General features: G+C 42.3%; 1 protein-coding gene across 2 annotated transcripts in view; it reads left to right on the top strand.

The window, feature by feature from the left end:
- The window catches only part of csnk1da (casein kinase 1, delta a), a 41796-nt gene extending 20182 nt beyond the window's left edge, over window positions 1–21614 (top strand). The window contains exons 3-10 of one of the 2 annotated variants that reach the window (XR_013934307.1): window positions 1896–2044; window positions 4106–4334; window positions 5895–6065; window positions 7327–7475; window positions 8803–8989; window positions 10382–10494; window positions 12672–12754; window positions 17501–21614. Coding sequence is in view for 1 of the 2 variants with exons in the window: in XM_080447148.1 (XP_080303274.1) it covers window positions 1896–2044; window positions 4106–4334; window positions 5895–6065; window positions 7327–7475; window positions 8803–8989; window positions 10382–10494; window positions 17501–17551 (1049 nt within the window). In the remaining variant the exon portion in view is untranslated. The remainder of the gene's footprint in view (window positions 1–1895; window positions 2045–4105; window positions 4335–5894; window positions 6066–7326; window positions 7476–8802; window positions 8990–10381; window positions 10495–12671; window positions 12755–17500) is intronic. The other variant, XM_080447148.1, reaches the window with a different exon arrangement.
- Window positions 21615–21884: the final 270 nt, after the last annotated feature.

Below are 21884 nucleotides of genomic sequence, written 5' to 3'. Positions count from 1 at the left end.
TTTAGTTGCAGCAGCCGTATTTGGCCCACAGACTCCACACGGACCCACAGACTCTAAAAATAAATAGCATTTCTCATCTCGATACACCGAGCGGACAATTTGTCTATTTCGGAGTATTTGTGCAAAGGGCCAGCAGCGATAGTGTGAATGCATGTGCGTGTGGGCATAATTAACTGTGCACAAACGTGTGTATTATTATCCCATTAAGACCTGGAACCCATCTGTGTCACTTTTAGATTTCTTTGGCTATTCAAAAAGTAGCAGACCTACAAGCTCATAGCGCGGCACCGAGTGCCGCGCTATGAGCTTGTAGATCTGCTATTTTTTTGAAAAATCTTGAAAAAAAATTGTGTTCGTTTTTTTTTCTCCAAAAAACTGTTAGGATTTAGAAAACATTTTAAAGAATGGCCTCAGGTCTTAACACATTCCATGCCAGAGTTTAATCTCATAATGTACTCACCAGTGCCAGCGTTTTATTGTTGTTTTTTAGTTTTTTTCATGTCGCCACAGACCTCGCTAAATAAGTTAAAAGTGCGCGTTCATTTGGTTCTAAACACACAGCGGATCCGTGAGAAACGGCGAGCGAAAACAGTTTCCAAATCCGTGCCGCCATCTTGAAGCTACAGCCGATGAACGGTAAACAGTGATCAGCGAGGAGAAAAACAACAACCAGAGAAAATCGAGTTTTAAACAGGATCCCAGACAGGAAGCGGATACGATCGAAAAAACCGGAACCCGAATAATTCCGTTTCCGACCGGAAACGGAAATGGATCAAAAAAATTCGGAAAGTGCACCTGGGGCACTTAACATGGGAATCGGCGGTTCGCGTAGATCTACGCGACTGGCACGCTGCGGCTTTAAATAGGTTCGCGTAGATCTACGCGACTGGCATGCAATGTGTTAATGGGTTATTTGTGTGTGTGGCAACGGGGCAGGATTTAGCCGGAGCGTGCAGACTGAACCAGGGCTAGAGGGGGAGATATATTTGGCTGTGCGTTTTCCGTTCGTTCACACACAGCAGTGAGTGCACAGCAGCAGCAGCACGATGGTGTGTGTTGCCTGTAGAGAAGGAAGCACCAGATGGTCTCCCGTGTAATAATCAGCAGCAGCAGCACAGCTTACCACAGGTGTTACTGAAACAACTGTCTGCTGGCTGGCCTTCTGTGTGCAGCGTCCCATCTGTATGATTGAAGCGTTTTCATTCAAGTTTGTGTCATGATGGCGCTCGGGTGGCCGCGGTGGTGCCTGCCCACAACCACGGAGGTTGTGGGTTTGAGTCCACCAAGGTGCATTCGGCTTTGTCGAGCGTCTATGTGAACACAATCTGGGGACCCAAGGAAAAACAGCGCCCTCTGCTGTTTTTTATTCTTTTACTTGGCTCTGGGCGGAGCTCGATGGAGCGCCCGTGCACAGGGAAACCGGGGCTTTGGTCTGCTTTCAGCGCATCACTTCCGGTGGTGCGACTGTTTTCATTCCCACTAACAATATTTCTACACAGAACACTAACACCACTTCTCCCAGAGAACATGGATCGTTTTGGTTATAAGCCCACTTGTTTCTATGATGAAAGAGCAGGTTAAAATGTGAATATCTTTCCGTGGTATGTTGAAAGTATATACTGTAGGACTCAAGTGGTTAAAGGAACACTTAGCTCTGTTTCTATCAGTTGGAGTAATGATCAGTACATGGAGATAAAGTCCATCAAAGTTCTCTATACATCCCTTGTAGCAGGAGACGGAAAGCACCCCAGATTGTCTGTTCAGTACGGTGTTCCTCCATCGTCGGTCAACGCACTTTGTGTGTTGGTGACACACATTTTTATTGACTAAACAAACATCCACAAAGTTGACAGTGGAATCACTTCCTTCTTCCCACAATGCTTCTTCTCTTCCAGTGGGCATTCCGACCATCAAGTGGTGTGGAGCCGAAGGCGACTACAACGTCATGGTGATGGAGCTGCTGGGGCCCAGTCTGGAGGACCTGTTCAACTTCTGCTCCCGCAAGTTCAGCCTCAAGACGGTGCTGCTGCTGGCCGACCAGATGGTAAAAACCCCCCACAGGGAGAAACGCTGGTTGGGGGGGGGGGGGGGGGTGGGAGGGGGGGTTCTCCTTCAATACTTAACCCATTAAGACCTGGGGCGATTCTTTAAAAAAAATCTAAATCCTAACAGTTTTTTGAAAAAAAATCTAAAAATTCAAGATTTTTCAAAAATAGCAGATATACAAGCTCGTAGCGCGGCACTCGGTGCCGCGCTATGAGCTTGTATATCTGCTATTTTTGAATAGCCAAAGACATCTAAAGTGACACAAATGCGTTCCAGTTATCAATGGGTTAAAGGAGGAGTTCACCCCAAAAATGACTTATTTTCTATCAATTACACACCCCATGAAGCCTTGATTTCATGGATTTATTTTTTGTTTTTGTGGCATTCCTAAGACAATAATTCGATGACCGTGTGTATTTCCGGTAGGAGACACAAAAAAATCTACTTTGTGTCTCCTACCGGATACATTAGCCGGTAGGAGACGGGAATCAAATTATTAGCTTAGGAATGTGACAAAAACTAAAAAGAATCCATGGATTCAAGGCTTCATAGGGTGTGCAATTGATAGAAAATAAGTCATTTTTTGGGTGAACTCCTCCTTTAACTCTGTTGTAAATAGAGATGTAATGATACAATTTTTTCCTTCCCGATTCCCGAAGTTATGGGTATCGCCCATAACTTGCGTTTTATTAATAATTAATAATTGTTAAAGTGCAGCTACAAGTTAGTTGAATTATAATGTAAATAGTACAGTAAGAGTATAAAACGGCAGAGCAGTGCAACATCAACTGAAGCATTCACCGTAAAATGAAATATCATGTGACAAATGATGTGGTATCGGATTGGCATAGACTGGCATACTCACCGATACAGATACCAGCTTTTCCGATACTGGTATCGGAATCGGAACAACTCTAGTTGTAAAGCAATTCAATTCAGTTTGTATTGATAGTGCCAAATCTCAACCAAGTTGTCTCAACACACTTTACATACAGAACACAGACCCGACATTGTCCCACCCCCTGAGCAAGCATTCTTTGCGATGGTGGCAACAAAGCGGGGTCTAGCGTGGGGGCGGCCCAACTGCCTTGGGCTTCCTAACTCGAGGGCTTTGTGCTGGTCTAAACTATCACCTCTTTCATCACAGTGGACTAGGTCACGTTTTTTTTAATGTCCTTCCCACCCATTTAGTTTTTTTCTTCAAAATTAAAATGGTCAAATTCTGTCATCGGGTTTAAAGGGATATTTCACTTTCAAACATGTTTGGGGTCATTTTAACACCTAATCAGGCTTTTGTGGGCATCCCAGACAGTTTTTAATTAGCTTGATTCAGTATTTAGAGATTTGATATTCATTTTTTCCAGACACGCCCCCTTCCCAATGTAACTTCAAACTCAAATTTTAACCATGATTGATTCATCGAAAACACCTGTCATTGGTTCTGGTGACTGATATTGTTATTCTAGTACGTGTTGGGGCCATGTTTTCTCAATAATGTTTTCCATTTATTTCATTTTAATTTATTATTATTTTCTTCAGTTTCCAAGAAAAATAAAATAAAATGATGGATTCTTAGGCTTATGAAACAATTAATACAGTGGTTTTCAACCTTTTTCATGCCAGGGACCCCTAAATTGATATACATTTGGCCGCGGACCACCATCTGAAAATGTTTTGTGCCAGGGACCCCCAGAAGCAAAGATATGAGTTAATGTTCTCTTTGAAAAATTAATATATTCAAAGATTTGCACACATTTTCAAGATTTTTCAAAAATAGCAGATCTACAAGCTCATAGCGCGGCACTCGGTGCCGCGCTATGAGCTTGTATATCTGCTATTTTTGAATAGCCAATGCTAAGTGGTTAAAATGATTCTGAGGCTATGTTAACTAATTTAGCTGGGGACCCCCTGGTAGCCCCCCAAGGACCACTGGTGGTCCCCGGACCACTGGTTGAAAACCACTGATTTAAATGGCATTAATCTCAATGGAACAATCGTCCAAGAAATGCTCATAGGCTCGAGTCGTGCTCCCTCTCCACCGTTTCCACCCCGTCTCCAGATCAGCCGCATCGAGTACATCCACTCCAAGAACTTCATCCATCGAGACGTGAAGCCGGACAACTTCCTGATGGGTCTGGGCAAGAAGGGCAACCTGGTCTACATCATCGACTTTGGCCTGGCCAAGAAGTACCGGGACGCGCGCACGCACCAGCACATCCCCTACCGCGAGAACAAGAACCTCACGGGAACCGCCCGCTACGCCTCCATCAACACACATCTGGGCATAGGTAACACACACACACACACACAAACACATACACACACACACAGGGTTGCCAGATCTGCTTATTATAATTTCCCCGCAAGATTTTATTTGAAAATAGCCGATCTACAAGCTCGCAACGCGTCGCTATGCGACGCGTTGTGAGCTTGTAGATCTGCTATTTTCAAATAGCTGATGTATATGTTAAAGTGCTCATGCTTCTTTTGGTTGGTTTTCCTAGACCTGGTTGCTTGTTTCTCTCACAGAATCTGGCAACACTGCGCGCACGCACACACACACACACACACACACACACACACACACCGTGACCAGTGTTGCCAGATTTTGCAAGATAAATAAGCAACCAGGTCGTTGAAAACAAGCCCAAAATAATCGACTATAGGCCACATGAGCACTTTAAACGTATACATACATCGGCTATTTGAAAATAGGGGGTCCTCAGACAAATACATGTTAGTTTGGGGGGTCCTTGGACCACTGGTTTAAACAACATTTAGGAAGGAAACCCAAATAAGCTATAACTATACTTTAGGAACAAGCCCAAAAAGACGCAACTCACAACTACCAATATTTACAAGCAACTTTACAGGGAAAAAAAAGCCCAAAGTCGCTTATAATAAGCAGACATGGCAACCCTGACCGCGACCCTCTTTTCCACCTGGTGTTAGCATGCGTCTACCTCATGGGATCGGGGAGCTAAAAGCTAAAGGGTGTATAGATGGAGGTGTAAATGCATCTCAGATGCACCTCCGGGGGTGGCTTGGGAGTCACATTCTGATGAAGTGGAAATCCAGTGCTTCTCCCATTCCTTATATAACTCTGTGATATGAAATAGAATAGAGCACCGAAGTCTGACGTCACTGCCACCAGAGGGCGCTGTTCCACGGGTTCGTGGCTTTATTTTTTGTGTTGAAATCCCCATTTTGGGAATCTTCGATCACGTCCTATAAGAACTGTGTTCCAAACATAAACACACCACCCTGGCGTTTTTTGTCAGGGGGGTGGCTCTGCATCGTTTATGATATTCATTCATATTTGATACAGCCTGTTTCTGGCGAAAATGGAATTAATTCTGCCTTAAAAGTCTTAAGAGTTACTACTTCCGCGTTCATGGGAAATGTAGTCTTTGGGTTGTTTGACTCGTTTCTAGTGTTTATATTGTGTTACTCTTTGGGTAAATGTGTACATTTACACCTTCAGTCGATGCTTCATATCCATATGAGTAAAAACGCCATGGTGGTGTGTTTATTTTTGGAACACAGTTCTTATATGAAGCGATCTAAGATTCCCCAATGAGGATATCAATACAAAAAGGTAAAGCCATGAACCTGTGGAAAGCGCCCTCTACTGGCAGTGACGTCAGGACTTCGGTGCTCTATAGTCTGTTTATGGATGTATCTAGCTAGCTAGCTAGCGTGCCGTGTAACTATGCCTTGCAATATCTTGAAATGAATGTTGGAAATCACTATTCTAAACCAGCTAAATGCAGAGAGAACACAAACAAAGGAGTCGACCCTCATTCCTCCACTTAAAATACGTGTCTGTGTCTTGTCTGTGTCCACAGAGCAGTCCAGACGAGATGACCTGGAGTCCCTGGGCTACGTCCTCATGTACTTCAACCTGGGCTCTCTGCCCTGGCAGGGCCTCAAGGCCGCCACCAAGAGGCAGAAGTACGAACGCATCAGCGAGAAGAAAATGTCCACGCCCATCGAAGTGCTCTGCAAGGGATACCCATGTATGTTGCTTGCTCAACAATTCAAAACATTCAAAATGTTGTCGCTGCCGTTGGACTCGGTGTTTTTCCATAACTACACACGCAAGTTAACCCATTAACTCATTCCCTGCCAAAAACGTAAAAAACGTAATTATTCCCAATTACCAATACTGCCAAGAACGTAAAAAGCGTAATTTCAATTTTTTCAATTTGACTCAAAGACAAAGGAGATATGATTTTTCGAAGATCTAGACTCCCCACTTCCTTGTTAACTTAAAACAAAAAAATGATGTATCTCGGCTCCTGAGTACTTTTTTTTTTTTCAATGAAAAATCTCTGGCAGTGGGCAAACACGGCCATAAATAATTCAGGCAGTGAATGAGTTAAGACCTGGAACGCGTCTGTGTCACTTTTTGATTTTAGCTAAAAAAGCATTCGTTTTACACTTTGGCTATTCAAAAATAGCAGATCTACAAGCTCTTTGTGCCGCGCTACGAGCTTGTAGATCTGCTATTTTTGAAAAATTATGAAAATGTGTGCAAATCTTTGAATGTATATTGTTTTAAAGCGAACATTTGTAACTCAAATCTCTGCTTCTGGCGGTCCCTGGAACAAAATATTTTGAGATGGGGATCCGCGGCGAAATACATATAATTTTGGGGGTCCTTGACATGAAAAAGTTTGAGCACCACTGATATAGAAACATACGTTTTTTTCAGAATACTGTTGGGATTTAGAAGACATTTTGTAGAATTGGCTTCAGGTCTTAAAGGGTTAACACAGGGGTTGTCAAAGTGGGGTCCGAGGAGCCTCAGGGGGTTCCCGGGGGTCCCTAGTCGAATGATTGACCGTTACAGGAACCAAATGGACCCTTATGCGTCTGTAACTCCGAGAGCATACAAATGAAACGCTAGCATTTGTACGCTCTCAAGAGTTAAATTAACACTGATGATACTACAGTGTTTGGGGGGGGTCCCCAGACATCAAAATGGTATCAAATGGGGGTCCGTGGCCTAATGCCTATCAAACCGGGGGTCCTTGAAATTAAAATGGTTGAGAATCATCACTGCTTTAGTTGTAAGAATCACTGCTCTAGCCGTAAAGAAATCTTCTCTTATGGGGGTCCTTGGCATATCTTTTCAAGTGGGGGTCTGTGGGCTTGATATGTGTACATTTTTGGGGGTCCTTGACATGCAATAGGTTGAGAACCAATGCGTTAACACAACCCACATGACACGGCAACCTCTCTCTCTCCGTCTCTCTCTCTCTCTCTCCACTACAGCGGAGTTCGCCACATACCTGAACTTCTGCCGCTCGCTGCGGTTCGACGACAAGCCAGACTACTCGTACCTGCGACAGCTGTTCAGGAATCTGTTCCACAGACAAGGCTTCTCGTACGACTACGTCTTTGACTGGAACATGCTCAAGTTTGTGAGTTAAAAGTCCGAAAAGGACTTATTGTTTTGTTTGTACTGTAGCTCTGTCGTGGTTTTTGCTGTTGGTTTGAGATACGATGTACTCCACTTTGTTGAAAGATACAGAGGTTTCAAAACCTTTGTTTACCTTGCATTACCTTGCGTTACCTTGCATTTACAGCAGTGGTTTTCAACCAGTGGTCCGGTGGTCCACCAGTGGTCCTTGAGGGAGTACCAGGGGGTCCCCAGCTTAATTAGTGAACATAGCGTCACAATCATTTTAACCGCTTAGCTTTGGGCTATTCAAAAATAGCAGATCTACAAGCTCATAGCGCGGCACCGAGTGCCGCGCTACGAGCTTGTAGATCTGCTATTTTTGAAAAACCTTGAAAAAGTGTGCAAATCTTTGAATATTTATATATTTTTTAAAGCGAGAATCAACTGATAATCTTTGCTTCTGGGGGGTCCCTGGCACAAAACATTTCAAATGGTGGTCGGCGGCCAAATGTATAACAATTTTAGGGGTCCTTGGCATGAAAAAGGTTGAAAACCACTGATATACAGGATTAATCTATATACTTTGTAGTACGACAAATAGCGAAAGTGAGCTTGTAGATCTATTTTTGGTGTTTTTGAAAATCAGAAAAATCAGGATATTTTTTTATGGAATTACCTTAAATTTTCCGCACTATAAGGCGCATCTGAGTATAAGGCGCACCTTCAATAAATGTATTATTTTCATATATAGGGCGCACCGCATTATAAGGCGCATCCGCACTATAAGGCGCACTGACGGTGCGGCTTATAGAGCGGAAACCAAGGGAACCAATATTGATACATATATAAGGCGCATCGGATTATAAGGCGCATCCGCACTATAAGGCGCACTGACGGTGCGCCTTATAGTGCGGAAAATACGGTAGATGAAATGCTGAAACAGTCAAAAATCTAGAATTCCATGTCATTTGTGCATATTTCAGGCCGGATGGCAAGTTGAAAACGCCTTAGTTTGAGGACAGTTTTAGATTTCTTCTTGCTAGCTAGCTATGCTGTAACATGGGATTACAAATGACTAATTTGCACTTTTAAGAAAAACAGAGCCACATACAGTCAAATAAATAAGATTTTTGGGGGGGAGGGGCGTACAATAGCTTCTCTACAATTGCTCATTCCTTTCTATTCTTCTTATTGTTATTTTCGAGCTGCGCTCGCTTCCCGCGTTCGCGCGTCTTACTTGTATAGAATCAGAATGTGGTAGCAAAAATATCTTTGGGATCTAAGCTAAAACGTGTATCTACTGTGTGTGTGTGTGTGTGTGTGTGTGTGTGTGTGTGTGCGCGCAGGGTGCACAGGGCGCCACCAGGGCGGTCGAGGATGCAGAGAGGAGGGAGAGAGAGGAGAGGCTGAGGCCCGGTAGGACCCCCGCGGGGGCCAGCAGGGCCCTCGCCGCGCCCGCAGCCTCGGGACGACCCAGAGCGGCTCAGGATGCAGCAGCCGCCCCATCGCCACTCAACCCCGCCTCACACACCGGTACAGAGAACACACGTACTACACACGCACGTACAGCACGCACACACACACACGCATCACAAAACGGACAGTAACAACTTAACCCATTAAGACCTGGAACTGTGTCATTTTTAGATTTGAGCTAAAAAGCATTATTTTACACTTTGGGCTATTCAAAAATAGCAGATCTACAAGCTCGTAGCGCGGCACCGAGTGCCGCGCTACGAGCTTGCAGATCTGCTATTTTTGAAAAATCGTGAAAATGTGTGCAAATCTTTGAATATATATTGTTTTACAGCTAACATTTTTTACTCAAATCTTTGCTTCTGGGGGTCCCTGGAAGAATATATTTTGATGGGGGTCCGCGGCCAAATACATATCATTTTGGGGGTCCTTGACATGAAAAAGATTGAGCACCACTGATATAGAAACATAGGTTTTCCAGAATACTGTTAAGATTTAGGAGACATGTAGAATCGGCTTCAGGTCTCAATGGGTTAATACAATACAACATTGTGTTTGTCCACCAGCGCACTATAACTATAACTATATATCTTTTATAGTTGGTGAGAACTCTGTCATCCACTTGACGATTTTTAAAACTATATTCTTATAGTTCTAGTGCCTCAGCGTGAACGGCCCTTCACATGGAGGCCGAATCTACAAAATGCCCTCTAAATCAGTAGTTCAAAAATAGCAGATATACAAGCTTGCAGCGCGTCTGAGCTTGTCTATCTTGCTATTTTCTTTTTAGTCAACGCAAAAATCTAAAATGACCCGGATGCTTTCCCGCATTTTAATGGATTAATGTACTGTGTCCTGATGGTAAAACAATAAAAAAATCCACTCTGTTCTGTTCCGTCTTAATCCGACATAATTTGTAGATGCTAAAAAAAGGCTTGTAAAATGTTCATGATAAAGTGGCTGATAATGTCCACCCAAAAACCATTAGACATAGATATATATATATATAGAGATTAGGGGTGGGACGATATATCGATATCGTGATATATCGCGATACTTTCTCCCGCGATAACTAATCGATATACTGCCGAAAAATATCGATATTAAAAAAATGCAAAAATAAAAATTAAGTTTGTGATACGTTGTTTTTCCTACTGTATTTGTGTAATGATGATTTTGAACTGTTTGGTGCTATTTTATGTGTTTATGAATTGAATACAAGGACTATCGTGATATATCGTTGGTGAAATTTCATGCAATATATCGTGATATCGCAATATATCGATATTTTCAGATATCGTGATATATCGTTGGTGAAATTTCTTGCAATATATATCGTGAGGTACCCATATCGTCCCACCCCTAATATAGATGTATATCTTTTAACATCTTTCTCTTCTCTTTTCCTTGTGCACCACCTTGTGCACCGCCTTTATTTCCATCCACCAGGTCTGGAGAGGGAGCAGAGGAAGGTGGCCATGCGTCTGCATCGCGGGGCTCCCGTCAACATCTCCTCGTCAGACCTGACGGGACGGCAGGACTCGCGCATGTCCACATCCCAGGTAACGCAACGTGAACATTTTTGTTGGGGGGGGATTGATTGATTGAATACTTGAAAAATACTTGAACAGTGGTGGAAAGTAACTTAAGTACATTTACTTAAGTACAGTACTTAAGTACAATTTTGAGGTATTTGTACTTGGGTATTGAGTATTTCCAATTTCTAATACTGTTACTTCTACTCCACTACACCTCGGATCCAAATATTGTACTTTTACTCCACTACATTTATTTGAAAACTTTAGTTACTAGTTACGTAGATTTGGATTATTATTACAAAACCTACATTAACCACTTCAGCCCTATATACATTTTGGCCATTTGAAAATAGCAGATCTACAAGCCCACAATGCGTCGCAACGCGACGCATTGTGAGCTTGTAGATCGGCTATTTTCAAAATATTTGGATACATTTGAAAACTTGAAATGGGACATTCTGCATAAGGAGTACTTTTACTTTTGGTACTTTTAAGTACATTTTGATGCCAATACTTTTGTACTTTTACCCAAGTCAATTTTGAATTCCGGACTTTTACTTGTAACAGAGTATTTCTACATTGCAGTATTGATACCTTTTACTTAAGTAACGCAATTGAGTACTTTTTCCACCACTGTACTTATACTGTAGTATAATACTTGAATAATGCATTGATTGAATACTTTATTAGTCAGAAATGTAAACGGCATGTAGGTACAGTCAGACATTAAGGCTAAAAGGATGACGTAAAAAAGGTTCTGGGGACTTGTTTTCCATTGTGGTCTTATGTATTCAATTCATCAACATGGCAACAAAAAAATCAACACAATTATATATGTCACCAACAAATACAATTACTATTATGTATAAAGGAGGGGGGTCCCCAGTATAATTAGTTAATATAGAGCACCGAAGTCCTGACATCACTGCCAGTAGAGGGCGCTTTCCGCAGGTTCATGGCTTTACTTTTTGTATTGATATCCTCATTGGGGAATCTTAGATCGCTTCATATAAGAACTGTGTTCCAAAAATAAACACACCACCCTGGCGTTTTTACTCATATGGATATGAAGCATCGACTGAAGGTGTAAATGTACACATTTACCCAAAGAGTAACACAATATAAACACTAGAAACGAGTCAAACAACTCAAAGACTACATTTCCCATGAACGCAGCTGCTGTGGGGACAGTGATTTCAGACCCGGAAGTAGTAGTTCTTAAGACTTTTAAGGCAGAATTAATTCCATTTTCGCCAGAAACAGGCTGTATCAAATATGAATGAATATCATAAACGATGCAGAGCCACCCCCCTGACAAAAAACGCCAGGGTGGTGTGTTTATGTTTGGAACACAGTTCTTATATGACGTGATCGAAGATTCCCAAATGGGGGTTTCAACACAAAAAATAAAGCCACGAACCCGTGGAACAGCGCCTTCTAGTGGCAGTCTAGTGGCAGTGACGTCAGACTTCGGTGCTCTATAGCATCACAACCATTTTAACCACTTTAACCATATTTTATACTTTGGCTATTCAAAAATGGCAGATATACAAGCTCATAGCACGTCCCTTCGTGCGATACTATGAGCTTGTAGATCTGCAATTTTTTGAAGAATCTTGAACTTTTTGCAAATCTTTGAATATATATATATATATTATAAGCAAACATTTTCAACACAAATATTTGCTTCTGGGGGTCCCTGGCACAAAATATTATTGAGATGGGAGGTCCGCAGCCAAATGCATATCAATTTGGGGGTCCTTGACATGAAAAGGTTTGAACCACTGCAGTACAGTCAGTACCTAGCACCGAAAGACTCATGCTCAAAGTTTACTTCATTTATCATTTTCTATCTTATTACAAATCGACAGATGTTGTGTTTAAACAGCTAAACGATGGTTCCTGTGTCCTCAGTGGATCTCACTTCTCCCCATTGTTCCCCTAAACAGGAAGTGAGATTCTTATTTTTTTTTGTCACAGATACTTCCCGACACGCTGCGGCCTTGAGCAGCGGTTCTAAAAATGTTTCATGTCAAGGATCCTAAAATTCATATTATGTATTTGGCCGTGGATACCCTTCTGAAAATATTTTGGGCTAGGGAGCCCACCGTATGGCAATATTCATTTATTTCTAATAGCCGATATGTATATTGGGGTTAAAGTGCTTAAAACAGATTTTGATGCTACGTTTTTCTCCTCAGTGGGTTCAGCAATTGATCTGAACACACGGGAATATGATCATTACCATGTGAAGACACTCACGAACGCCATTTTTCACCCAAATGTAAGCAGTTTAAAAGACGTTTTTTTTGTGAAGGAGGTTACTGAGCATGCGCGGCCACACGGGGTCTGTTGTCATGGTTACGCTCCCCCAGTGTTATGGGATGTACTATGTTGTTGTCACGGTCCCAACCAGTGGGGCAGTCGCCGGGTAGACTTAAGCTACGGGGCTACGGTCAGGTCTTGGTGCTAACAGCGTTAGCGCGTTGGTTACCCGACATTGATACAACGGAGGAGCACAGCGTCTTATATACAAGCTCATAGCGCGGCACTCTGTGCCGCACTATGAGCTTGTAGATCTGCTATTTTTGAAAAAAAATAAAATGTGTGCAAATCTTTGAATATATATATATATATATATATATATTTTTAAGCGTTACGATTTAGAAAAATAAATGTTTTAATCGGCCTCAGGTCTTAACACATTGATTGCCAAGATATTAAACATAGTTTTCTATCCCCGTGCCGGCGTATAATTACCTCAATCCGATGATATTTGAAATGCCGTGGAACCGACATTGTGTAAAAAAAAAACACGAAAAAGGTTCCTGTGATTAGGCGGAAGGATCTGTGTATCCATGGGAACGACAAGTTTCCAACCGCGATCCGCCATTTTGGAGCTTTGCTCCGCTGAAAACGGGTGGTTTTCAATGAAAAAAAAAGAAACTGAGTTACAGCTGTTTTTCTGAAAATCCCATCATTGGGGTGGGTGGAAGTGACGTTTTTTTGGAATGATGTCACATCCATAGATATATATAAAGGCTAGATGGCTCAAGGGGGCGTCGCAAGCGTAGCTCAACAGCGGCCATCTTGCAACAGTCATTCATAACATTATGTCTATGGTGCATGTACTTTGAAATAACCATAGCGTGCTCAATTTTCATCCGATTTTCAAAGATGTAGTTATGATACTGCATACTTATAATTATAATCATGTATTTTTTTTTTTATAACATTAAGTATGCAGTATCATAAATACATCTTTGGTGTTTACAACACACCAAACCGTTTGAAAATCGGATGAAAATTGAGCACGCTATGGTTATTTCAAAGTACATGCACCATAGACATAATGTTATGAATGACCGTCCCAAGATGGCCGCCATGTGGCAACGTCGTACTCCATTGGCCATTAGCGCGGTTGAGTCATCTAGCCTTTATATATATATATCTATGGTCACCTCCACATTTTTCTTCTCTGAGAGACAATCGATCATTCCAAAGCTGTGTTAGGTCGCCCCTTGTGGAATTTTCCCCCAAAAAATTTAAGAATATATATTCGATCTAGGCAATCAATGTGTTAATGGGTTAACTGTCAGAGCTAGGCAGAGTAGATATCCAGTCAGAGGAACACACGGCTGTCGGCACAAATAGCTTTAGCTCAGTGAACCCCAACCTGGGGAAAGGGGGTCCGCGAAAGCATTCGCTGGGGGGTCCACGACAACCCGCTGCATGCCTACTGATTTGGGTAGCTTATACAGCAGTGGTTTTCAACCAGTGGTCCTTGGGGGACCACCAGTGGTCCCTTGGGGGGGCTACCAGGGGGTCCCCAGCTATAAATGAGTTAACATATAGCCTCAGAATCATTTTAACCACTTAGCCATGGCTATTTTAAAAATAGCAGATATACAAGCTCATAGCGTGGCACCGAGTGCCGCGCTATGAGCTTGTAGATCTGCTATTTTTTTGAAAAATCTTGAAAATGTGTGCATATCTTTGAATATGATAATCTTTCAACGAGAACATTTTTAACTCAAATTGCTTCTGGGGGTCCCTGGCACAAAACATTTTCAGATGGTGGTCCGCGGGCCAAATGTATATCAATTTAGGGGGTCCCTGGCATGAAAAAAGGTTGAAAACCACTGGTTATACAGCACTAGCCTTGGATCAAGACGGTCATCTGTCATAATAATGATATATAAAATATGACATGTCTTGTATCAAGGCTAATACAGCGCATAGCCCAAAAGTCTGCAAATAACTTTTAAGTGCGTACATCCCCGCCCGGGGTATGGACTAGTATTAACACATTTTAGCTGGGGGCGATCCCCTGGAAACCGCCCTTCAAGGACCCCCCCCACGGGGGTCCGAGGACGGACCCCACTTCTGAGAACCTCTGGCCCTTGAAGCTGTGTCATGAAATGCGGTGGTAGCTGCAGAGCTATGAGAACTCAGCCCATATATGATTTCTCATTCACGTTATGTTCTATTCTTAGAACCCAGGTCTATTCCAGGCAGAGTGAAGCCTGGCCTGTGTGTGTGGGGGGGGGGGGGGGGGTTAGAAACCTCTTTGTATGCCAGTAGCAGGAGATGAATCTGGGCTGTTTTGCAAAAGTAGCATATAGCTTTTCTGTCGGGCAGAAACCATATTCTAACTTTTTGTGTTTTTTTTCCCCGTAATTGAATACTTGATCATACTGCGGCGTCGCACAAAAGAATCAAAAGTACCAGATTTACAAGCTCTCGCGACGCGCTTTGAGCATGTAGATCTGCTACTTTTTTAAGGTTTTTGAATTTGAATCCTGAAAAAGTAACAGTTTTGGAGATATGAGGTTTTCCCGCCCGACAGGGACGATATTTTAGAAATTAAGGATTCGTTTTTTTTTTTTAAATATCTTAACCCATTAATACCTGGAACGCATCTGTGTCACTTTAGATATTTTTGAAAAATCTTTTTGTTCAAAATACATTTTTAAGAATCGCCTTAGGTCTTAATGGGTTAATGGCTGAAGTGGTTAAGTAGTTGACTTGCAGACAAGTTAGACTCTACTGCTACTTGTGTCACGTGTATCAGTGCATGATGACATGGAGTCTGTCCAAACATCATTATGGATGCTCCGATTGATCGCCCACCGATTGATCAGTATATCGGGCCCGTAAAACCTGAACCTAAACTTGATCCTAGATGAAAAGTGACATATTTTCAACTGGAGTGTTAACCCCCAACTTGCATTATTGTCGATCATCTTTGTCTGAAGGAATTTTGGACACGACATGATCTTCTTTTTCATTGTGTTTTAAAAATAGGCAGATATGGCCATTGTGCTGCAGAGCCCAGGGAAGGTACTAGCATACAATATGGAAACAGTGCCACCACATGGACTGAGTTGTACCTGCTCTTTTTGTCCCTTCCCCATCTCAGACAAACGCCAAATCAAATAGCAAATTACTAGTGGTATTTTACTAATTTTGTTGATTCGGTGGTACTCTATTGGTCAATTGCCCATGCTACACCCATAGCCTGAACTGTAGAGAGCATATACAGAATTCTCTATTCAACAGATTTTGGAAGGTGACCAGAGTTGACGTCACTGTGTTCAGTAGGGCCACAAGTAGGGCCACACATCGCCGTCAGGTGGAGACCTTGGGTGTCCATTTGTCAGGATGGAAGGACGTTTTCTCTGAAATAGTGAAAATAGCAGATCTACAAGCTCACGATGCGTTGCGATTGTCTATTGGCTATTTTCACCTATTTCACCTCACCTCTCTCTGAGGGCAAAAAAACTTTAAAAAGTCGAAATTTGGAGATAAGAGGTTTCTGCCTGATAGCGACGATATATACCTGGCCAGCACTAAAGGCTGCCAGAAAGACTATTTGAATGTTTTGTAGCGAGTGTACAAAACACGCCCCACGTATATCTATATACAGTATACTGTATCTGGTATGCTGGAAGTGACAAATCGATATCTAAACATGATACATAGAAAGAACGCAACTGGAAGCTTTTAGATGAAGTGGCAGAAATACACAAACATATGAATGTGTACCCTATATACTTCGTTGACCAGGGTCCCCCCCAAGGGCCTATACTCCATCCCCTCCTTCTTCCCTCTACACCAAATCTCTTCGCCGTCTCTACAAGCTCACAATGCGACGCATTGTGAGCTTGTAGATCTGCAATTTTGGGACGAATGTTCACATATTAAGACACGCCCAGAACCGTAATGGTAGGGTTCGTGTGATTAATAGAGCGGGTGATATTTTCTCTCTTGTGGTGCCATTGCATCCTGATGTCCTGCTTACCTGAGGCTCTTGACGCCACACACACACACAAAATGATTAGGTCTTTGTCTGCGGCGACGCCCCGGCCTGACGAGGGCTCAGCTCATGAATAATGTTTGAATAATTAAGATCTGCTTTGCATAACCCAGCCATGCCACTACTACAGACCAGGGGGACAATGAGCTGCAAATGTGGAATTGAAACCCCCTGTGGTGAATGTTATTATGACGGGGGTGGGTCTCCATCTGTCTGTCTGCGTTGTAGCTGGCCTAAACCCATGAATGAATTCCAGGAAGGGAGTTGATTTGGTAGATTGTTGAGCATTGAGTGTCGTCGACCCCTCCCCAGTCCTCTTGTATTTTTTTACAGCGTCCTTAACCACTTTCACGCTGGCGTCCCCCATTTAGAGCTTTTCACTATTTGTTGGCTGTTAACCCATTAAGACCTGAGGCGATTCTTAAAAATGTTTTCTAAAAAACTTTTTTGAAAAAAATCAAAAAATATTTTTTTCAATATTTTTCAAAAATAGCAGATCTACAAGCTCATAGCGCGGCACCGAGTGCCGCGCTATGAACTTGTATATCTGCTATTTTTAATAGACAAAGAAATCTTAAAGTGACACAGATGCGTTCCAGGTCTTAATGGGTTGAATTAGGAACGACTCCCAAGAGATGACAGAAACTGTTTTTTTATGGAACCAATCCATTTAATTCTTGTTCTCCGTTTTGTCACCGTCTTGTCTTTCAGGGGTTGTCTCGCGTCACGCCCAGCGGCCTCCAGTCTGCAGCCCCACGATGAGGCTCCTCTCCAACAACAACAGAGGGGCTCCACACACCGCAGCCCGCACCACACACACACACACACACACACACACACACACATACACACAGAGGACTCTGAAACCACCAACTGCACAAGCATCCACACTGGTGCCGGCTAATAATTTTAATTGGAAAGCGTTGGCGCAAACCCTCAGCTGAGCCAAAAGGCTCGACGTCGTAACGTTGGGCACGCCAACACACACACACACACACACACACACACACACACACACACACACGCGCATGCACACACACACACACTCACTCCTGCACAAGAGTTTGTCCACGCCCTTGTCCCCTTTGATAGAGGAAGAGCGGGTCTCGTGATGGGGAAGGAAAGAGGCGGAAGGGGGGTTCGAGTTCGGTTGACTCAACCACCACCAGCACACACTGCCCCCCCATCCCCTATTCCCCCCCCCCCCCCCCCCCCCGCCTGCCCGACAGTAAACCAGAAAGATAAACGTTGAACGGCGTCAGTCGGCAAAAAAAAAGCCATTAATTCCTGATCTCCTTCTCTCTCATGTCTTAAATTGTTTCGTTCTTGTTATATTTTTGTGATTTCGACAACTTAACACCCTGTCTGAACCTCTCCCCGCATTCTCTTGACTTACTTGATGTTTGTTGACTTTTTCTTTTCTAAATGGAGAATGTCACTTCTATTGTCTTGAAAGCTAGTATGACGTGAGTGGGATTGATTTTGTCATAGTCGTTTTTTAAAGAGAACTTATGAGGAGATGCGCAGACTAGAGCCAAGACGGTGCAAACTGGAGAAAACCTACACTCCACGAATTCCCCAATTGGCTGTTTTTAAAAAGAAAATGGGTTTGTGTTTTTCTTTTTTTTTTCTTTTGAGAAAAGGTGCGTTTATACTTTGTGTTTACAAGGAGGACGGTTCCTGGTGTTTTCTAAGTGGGATATCGTGTGTTTTTAAAACATTTGTCAGGTATAGGGCTTTGCCTCGGGTTTCTGGCCCGTGAGCAAGGCTGGACTGTGCTTTTTTCCCACTGCATTAACTACGTTTCCCTATGGTTTTATGTGAATTTGTAAAGTACCGAGTCAGAAGAAGAGGGACAAGATGAAAACGGCAAATTTCTGCTAAACGCTTTTGACATTTCTTTTCATTTTAATTTGCTTTACTTTTTTTTTTGTAATTAAAAGGCAATTTTGCTGATTTTTGTTTTTAACCTGAAATCCTATCATCGTATTTTTAAGGAGATAACGAGAATCTGACATGACTCATACCAATGTGTTGTGTGTGTGTGCTCTGAGAGACCTCCGATAGCCGCCTACACATAAAAAGATCCCACGGTGTGTGTCAATGTATTGGTGGACACACCCTTAGGGGGCCATCTTCTTATTTTAAATGTTTGTCTTGCGCGCAAAATTTCCTTTTTTAGTCTTCGACTGTTGAATGGAAACACAGTAGCCGTAGTTGCGTCGTCGCCTCTCTCTCTCTTCAGGTCACCGTGTGCCGACAGGGGCGATCTGTGAATTAACCCCTTAAGACCTGGAACGCATCTGTGTCACCTTTTTTGAGTTGAGCTAAAAAAGCATTATTTTACACTTTGGCTATTCAAAAATAGCAGATATACGAGCTTGTAGATCTGCTATTTTTGAAAATGTGTGCAAATCTTTGAATATATATTATTTTAAAGCGAACATTTTTAACTACAATCTTTGCTTCTGGGTGTCCCTGGAACAAAATATTTTGAGATGGGGGTCGGCGGCCAAATACATATACGTTTGGGCGCCCTTGACATGAAAAAGTTTGAGAACCACTGATATCGAACATACGTTTTTTTTTTCTGAATAACTGTTGCGATTTAGGAGACATTTGTAGAAACGGCTTCAGGCCTTAATGCGTTAAATGAAGGCCTTACTTGATCATACTTACAGCGTCACACAAAAGCATCGAAGGTAGCAAATCCACAAGATCGAAGCCTGAGCTGGTAGATCTGCCACTTTTTGGCTACTTCTGAATTTGAATCCTTAAAAGTAACAGTTTTGGAAAAAATTTAAAGATTTATTTTCACGATTTTTCAAAAATAGCAGATCTACAAGCTCATAGCGCGGCACTCGGTGCCGCGCTATGAGCTTGTATATCTGCTATTTTTGAATAGCCAAGGAAATCTAAAGTGACGCAGATGCGTTCCATGTCTTAATGGGTTTAAAAGCCTGGAACGTAGATTATTTGTCACATCGTACGAATTATAGGACTTTGGGGTTTTTAGCCTGTTTTTTGTATTATTTTTGTGTGTGTGTGTGTGTGTGTGTGTGTGTGTGTCTTCTGTGTAAAACGGCATTGTAGGTCTGCCTTAGTGTATAGAAGAAGGAAAAACAAACAAAGATGGAGCTCACGAAGCAGAGGACTTTTTTTTTAAATTTTATTATCAGTTGTTGAGAAACTCCCTCTTCCTGCCTCCCTAACCACACTTTTTAACCCCGTCGGACTCTCTCTCTCTGCACGGCTGTTCAGAACGTTTTTTTTCCCCCCCGCATCCGGTTAACATTGGTAATATAGCCAACAGTGAATTGATGCTTTCGCGACAGGAACCTCTCTTTTTGGAGGTTTGAAACCTGCGGCCTCCCCCGGGGGGGTACAGGACTGTCTCTAACCACTAAAAAAAGGCCATCCTGCAGCCTGTTTTGAGTCTAGGTGGCATTTTGGATTGTCTTTTGTCCGTTTTTTTTTATATGCACGGACACATAACGTAGGTGTTTAACCCATTAAGACCTGAGGCGATTCTTTTTTTTTTAAATTAGTTTTTGGACAGTTTTTGAAAAGAAAATCTAAAAAAATATTTTTTTTTCAAGATTTTTCAAAAATAGCAGATCTACAAGCTCATGTCTATCTGCTATTTTTGAATAGCCAAAGAAATCTTAAAGTGACACAGATGCGTTCCAGGTCTTAAAGGTGTTTAAACGTTGAAAAGGAGTCATCGATGCGGGCAGAATTGGGGTTGGGTTGGGCTCACACAACAAACCTGACTAATAACTGGTGCTACGGGGCACAGGACGCAGCACAGCCCCCCCCTGTCCTCCTTTTTATATATCACCACCAGACACTTTGTCCGCCAGTCATTGGAACTGGGACAGCACTGTACCACCTGTCACCAAAAAGAAAAAGGAAGAGAGAGAAGGAAAAAAAAAAGACTTAACAGAGGCATCGCGCTTCCTCCCGAGCGGAGATTTCAGGACGTAAATATTTGCTAGGCGTGTCACTCGGTGTGGTAGAACGGTTTGTTTTATACTGTACATGTACTGTAGGCCTGGTTCTGTAGAAGGGGGGGGGGGGGCGGGGTGGTGGGGGAACAAAGGGTTGTAGTGGTGATTTCTCTTTTCTTTTTTTTACTTTTCACTTGTTTTTCTTGTGTACATACGAGGTGCCTCCTTTTGGCCAAAATGTTGCATTTTATCTTCTTGGCTGTGTGTGTAGTACGATTCATAATGATCATGTTATCCTTCTGATGATTTCATGACGATCATGTACGGAGAGGTCGTGAATGCTTTACTTCATTGTAGTTCTTCCCTTTTTTTCCCCTTGTATGTATAGAAAAGGAAAAAAGAAAAAAAAAGCTTAACTATTAATTTAAGTTAATTTCTCTTATCTTTCTCTCATGATGAAGTCTGCTGGGTTCAGTGACTCACGTCTGCGTCACACTGTTCTTTAACCACTTAAACCCCCATATGGTTGACCTCCGGGGTACCTCAGGGCTCTATACTAGTGTCTCTTCTGTTTTCTGTTATTGTGGGGAAAAGCTTTCGCTGAAAATAGCCGTTCGTCTGCTATTTTCGGCTAAAGCTTTCCCCACCATACGGATACTGGGGTTTAAGTGATTCTTTTTTTTTTTTTTTTGCATTTTTTGCATTTTATCCGTGCAGTGGAGACGGTCACGACTCCCACAATGCATCTCTTCTTCACTGTGGACTCTTGGATTAAATGTTGTCTCCCTCCTCCACCCCACATTTTACCGTAAAGACTTCATTTGTAATGCCACTGTATTTGTGTATTTTGTGTAAATAAATTATAAATAAACACAGTTGGGTCTTTCATATGTATGTGTTATGGTAATATATATTTAACCTACTGTTAATAGTTGTCCATTACGTCTTATTAGAAATAAGATTGTTGCCCTGTTGCTTCACTGTGGAATACCTAAACATTTTAATTAAATATTCCATGTATTGCCGTGACGTATTTCCCCAAAATATATATATTTATTTATGCCCCAGAACTGCCTGTAAATAAACATGGGATTACATAGTGGCGCTTGCTGAAATTAGCATGACTGTATGAATTAGGTTGATGA

Source organism: Gymnoscopelus braueri (genome assembly GCF_963280865.1).
Source record: "Gymnoscopelus braueri genome assembly, chromosome: 13".
Lineage (NCBI taxonomy): Eukaryota > Metazoa > Chordata > Actinopteri > Myctophiformes > Myctophidae > Gymnoscopelus > Gymnoscopelus braueri.
This window is presented reverse-complemented; position numbering and strand designations above follow the sequence as displayed.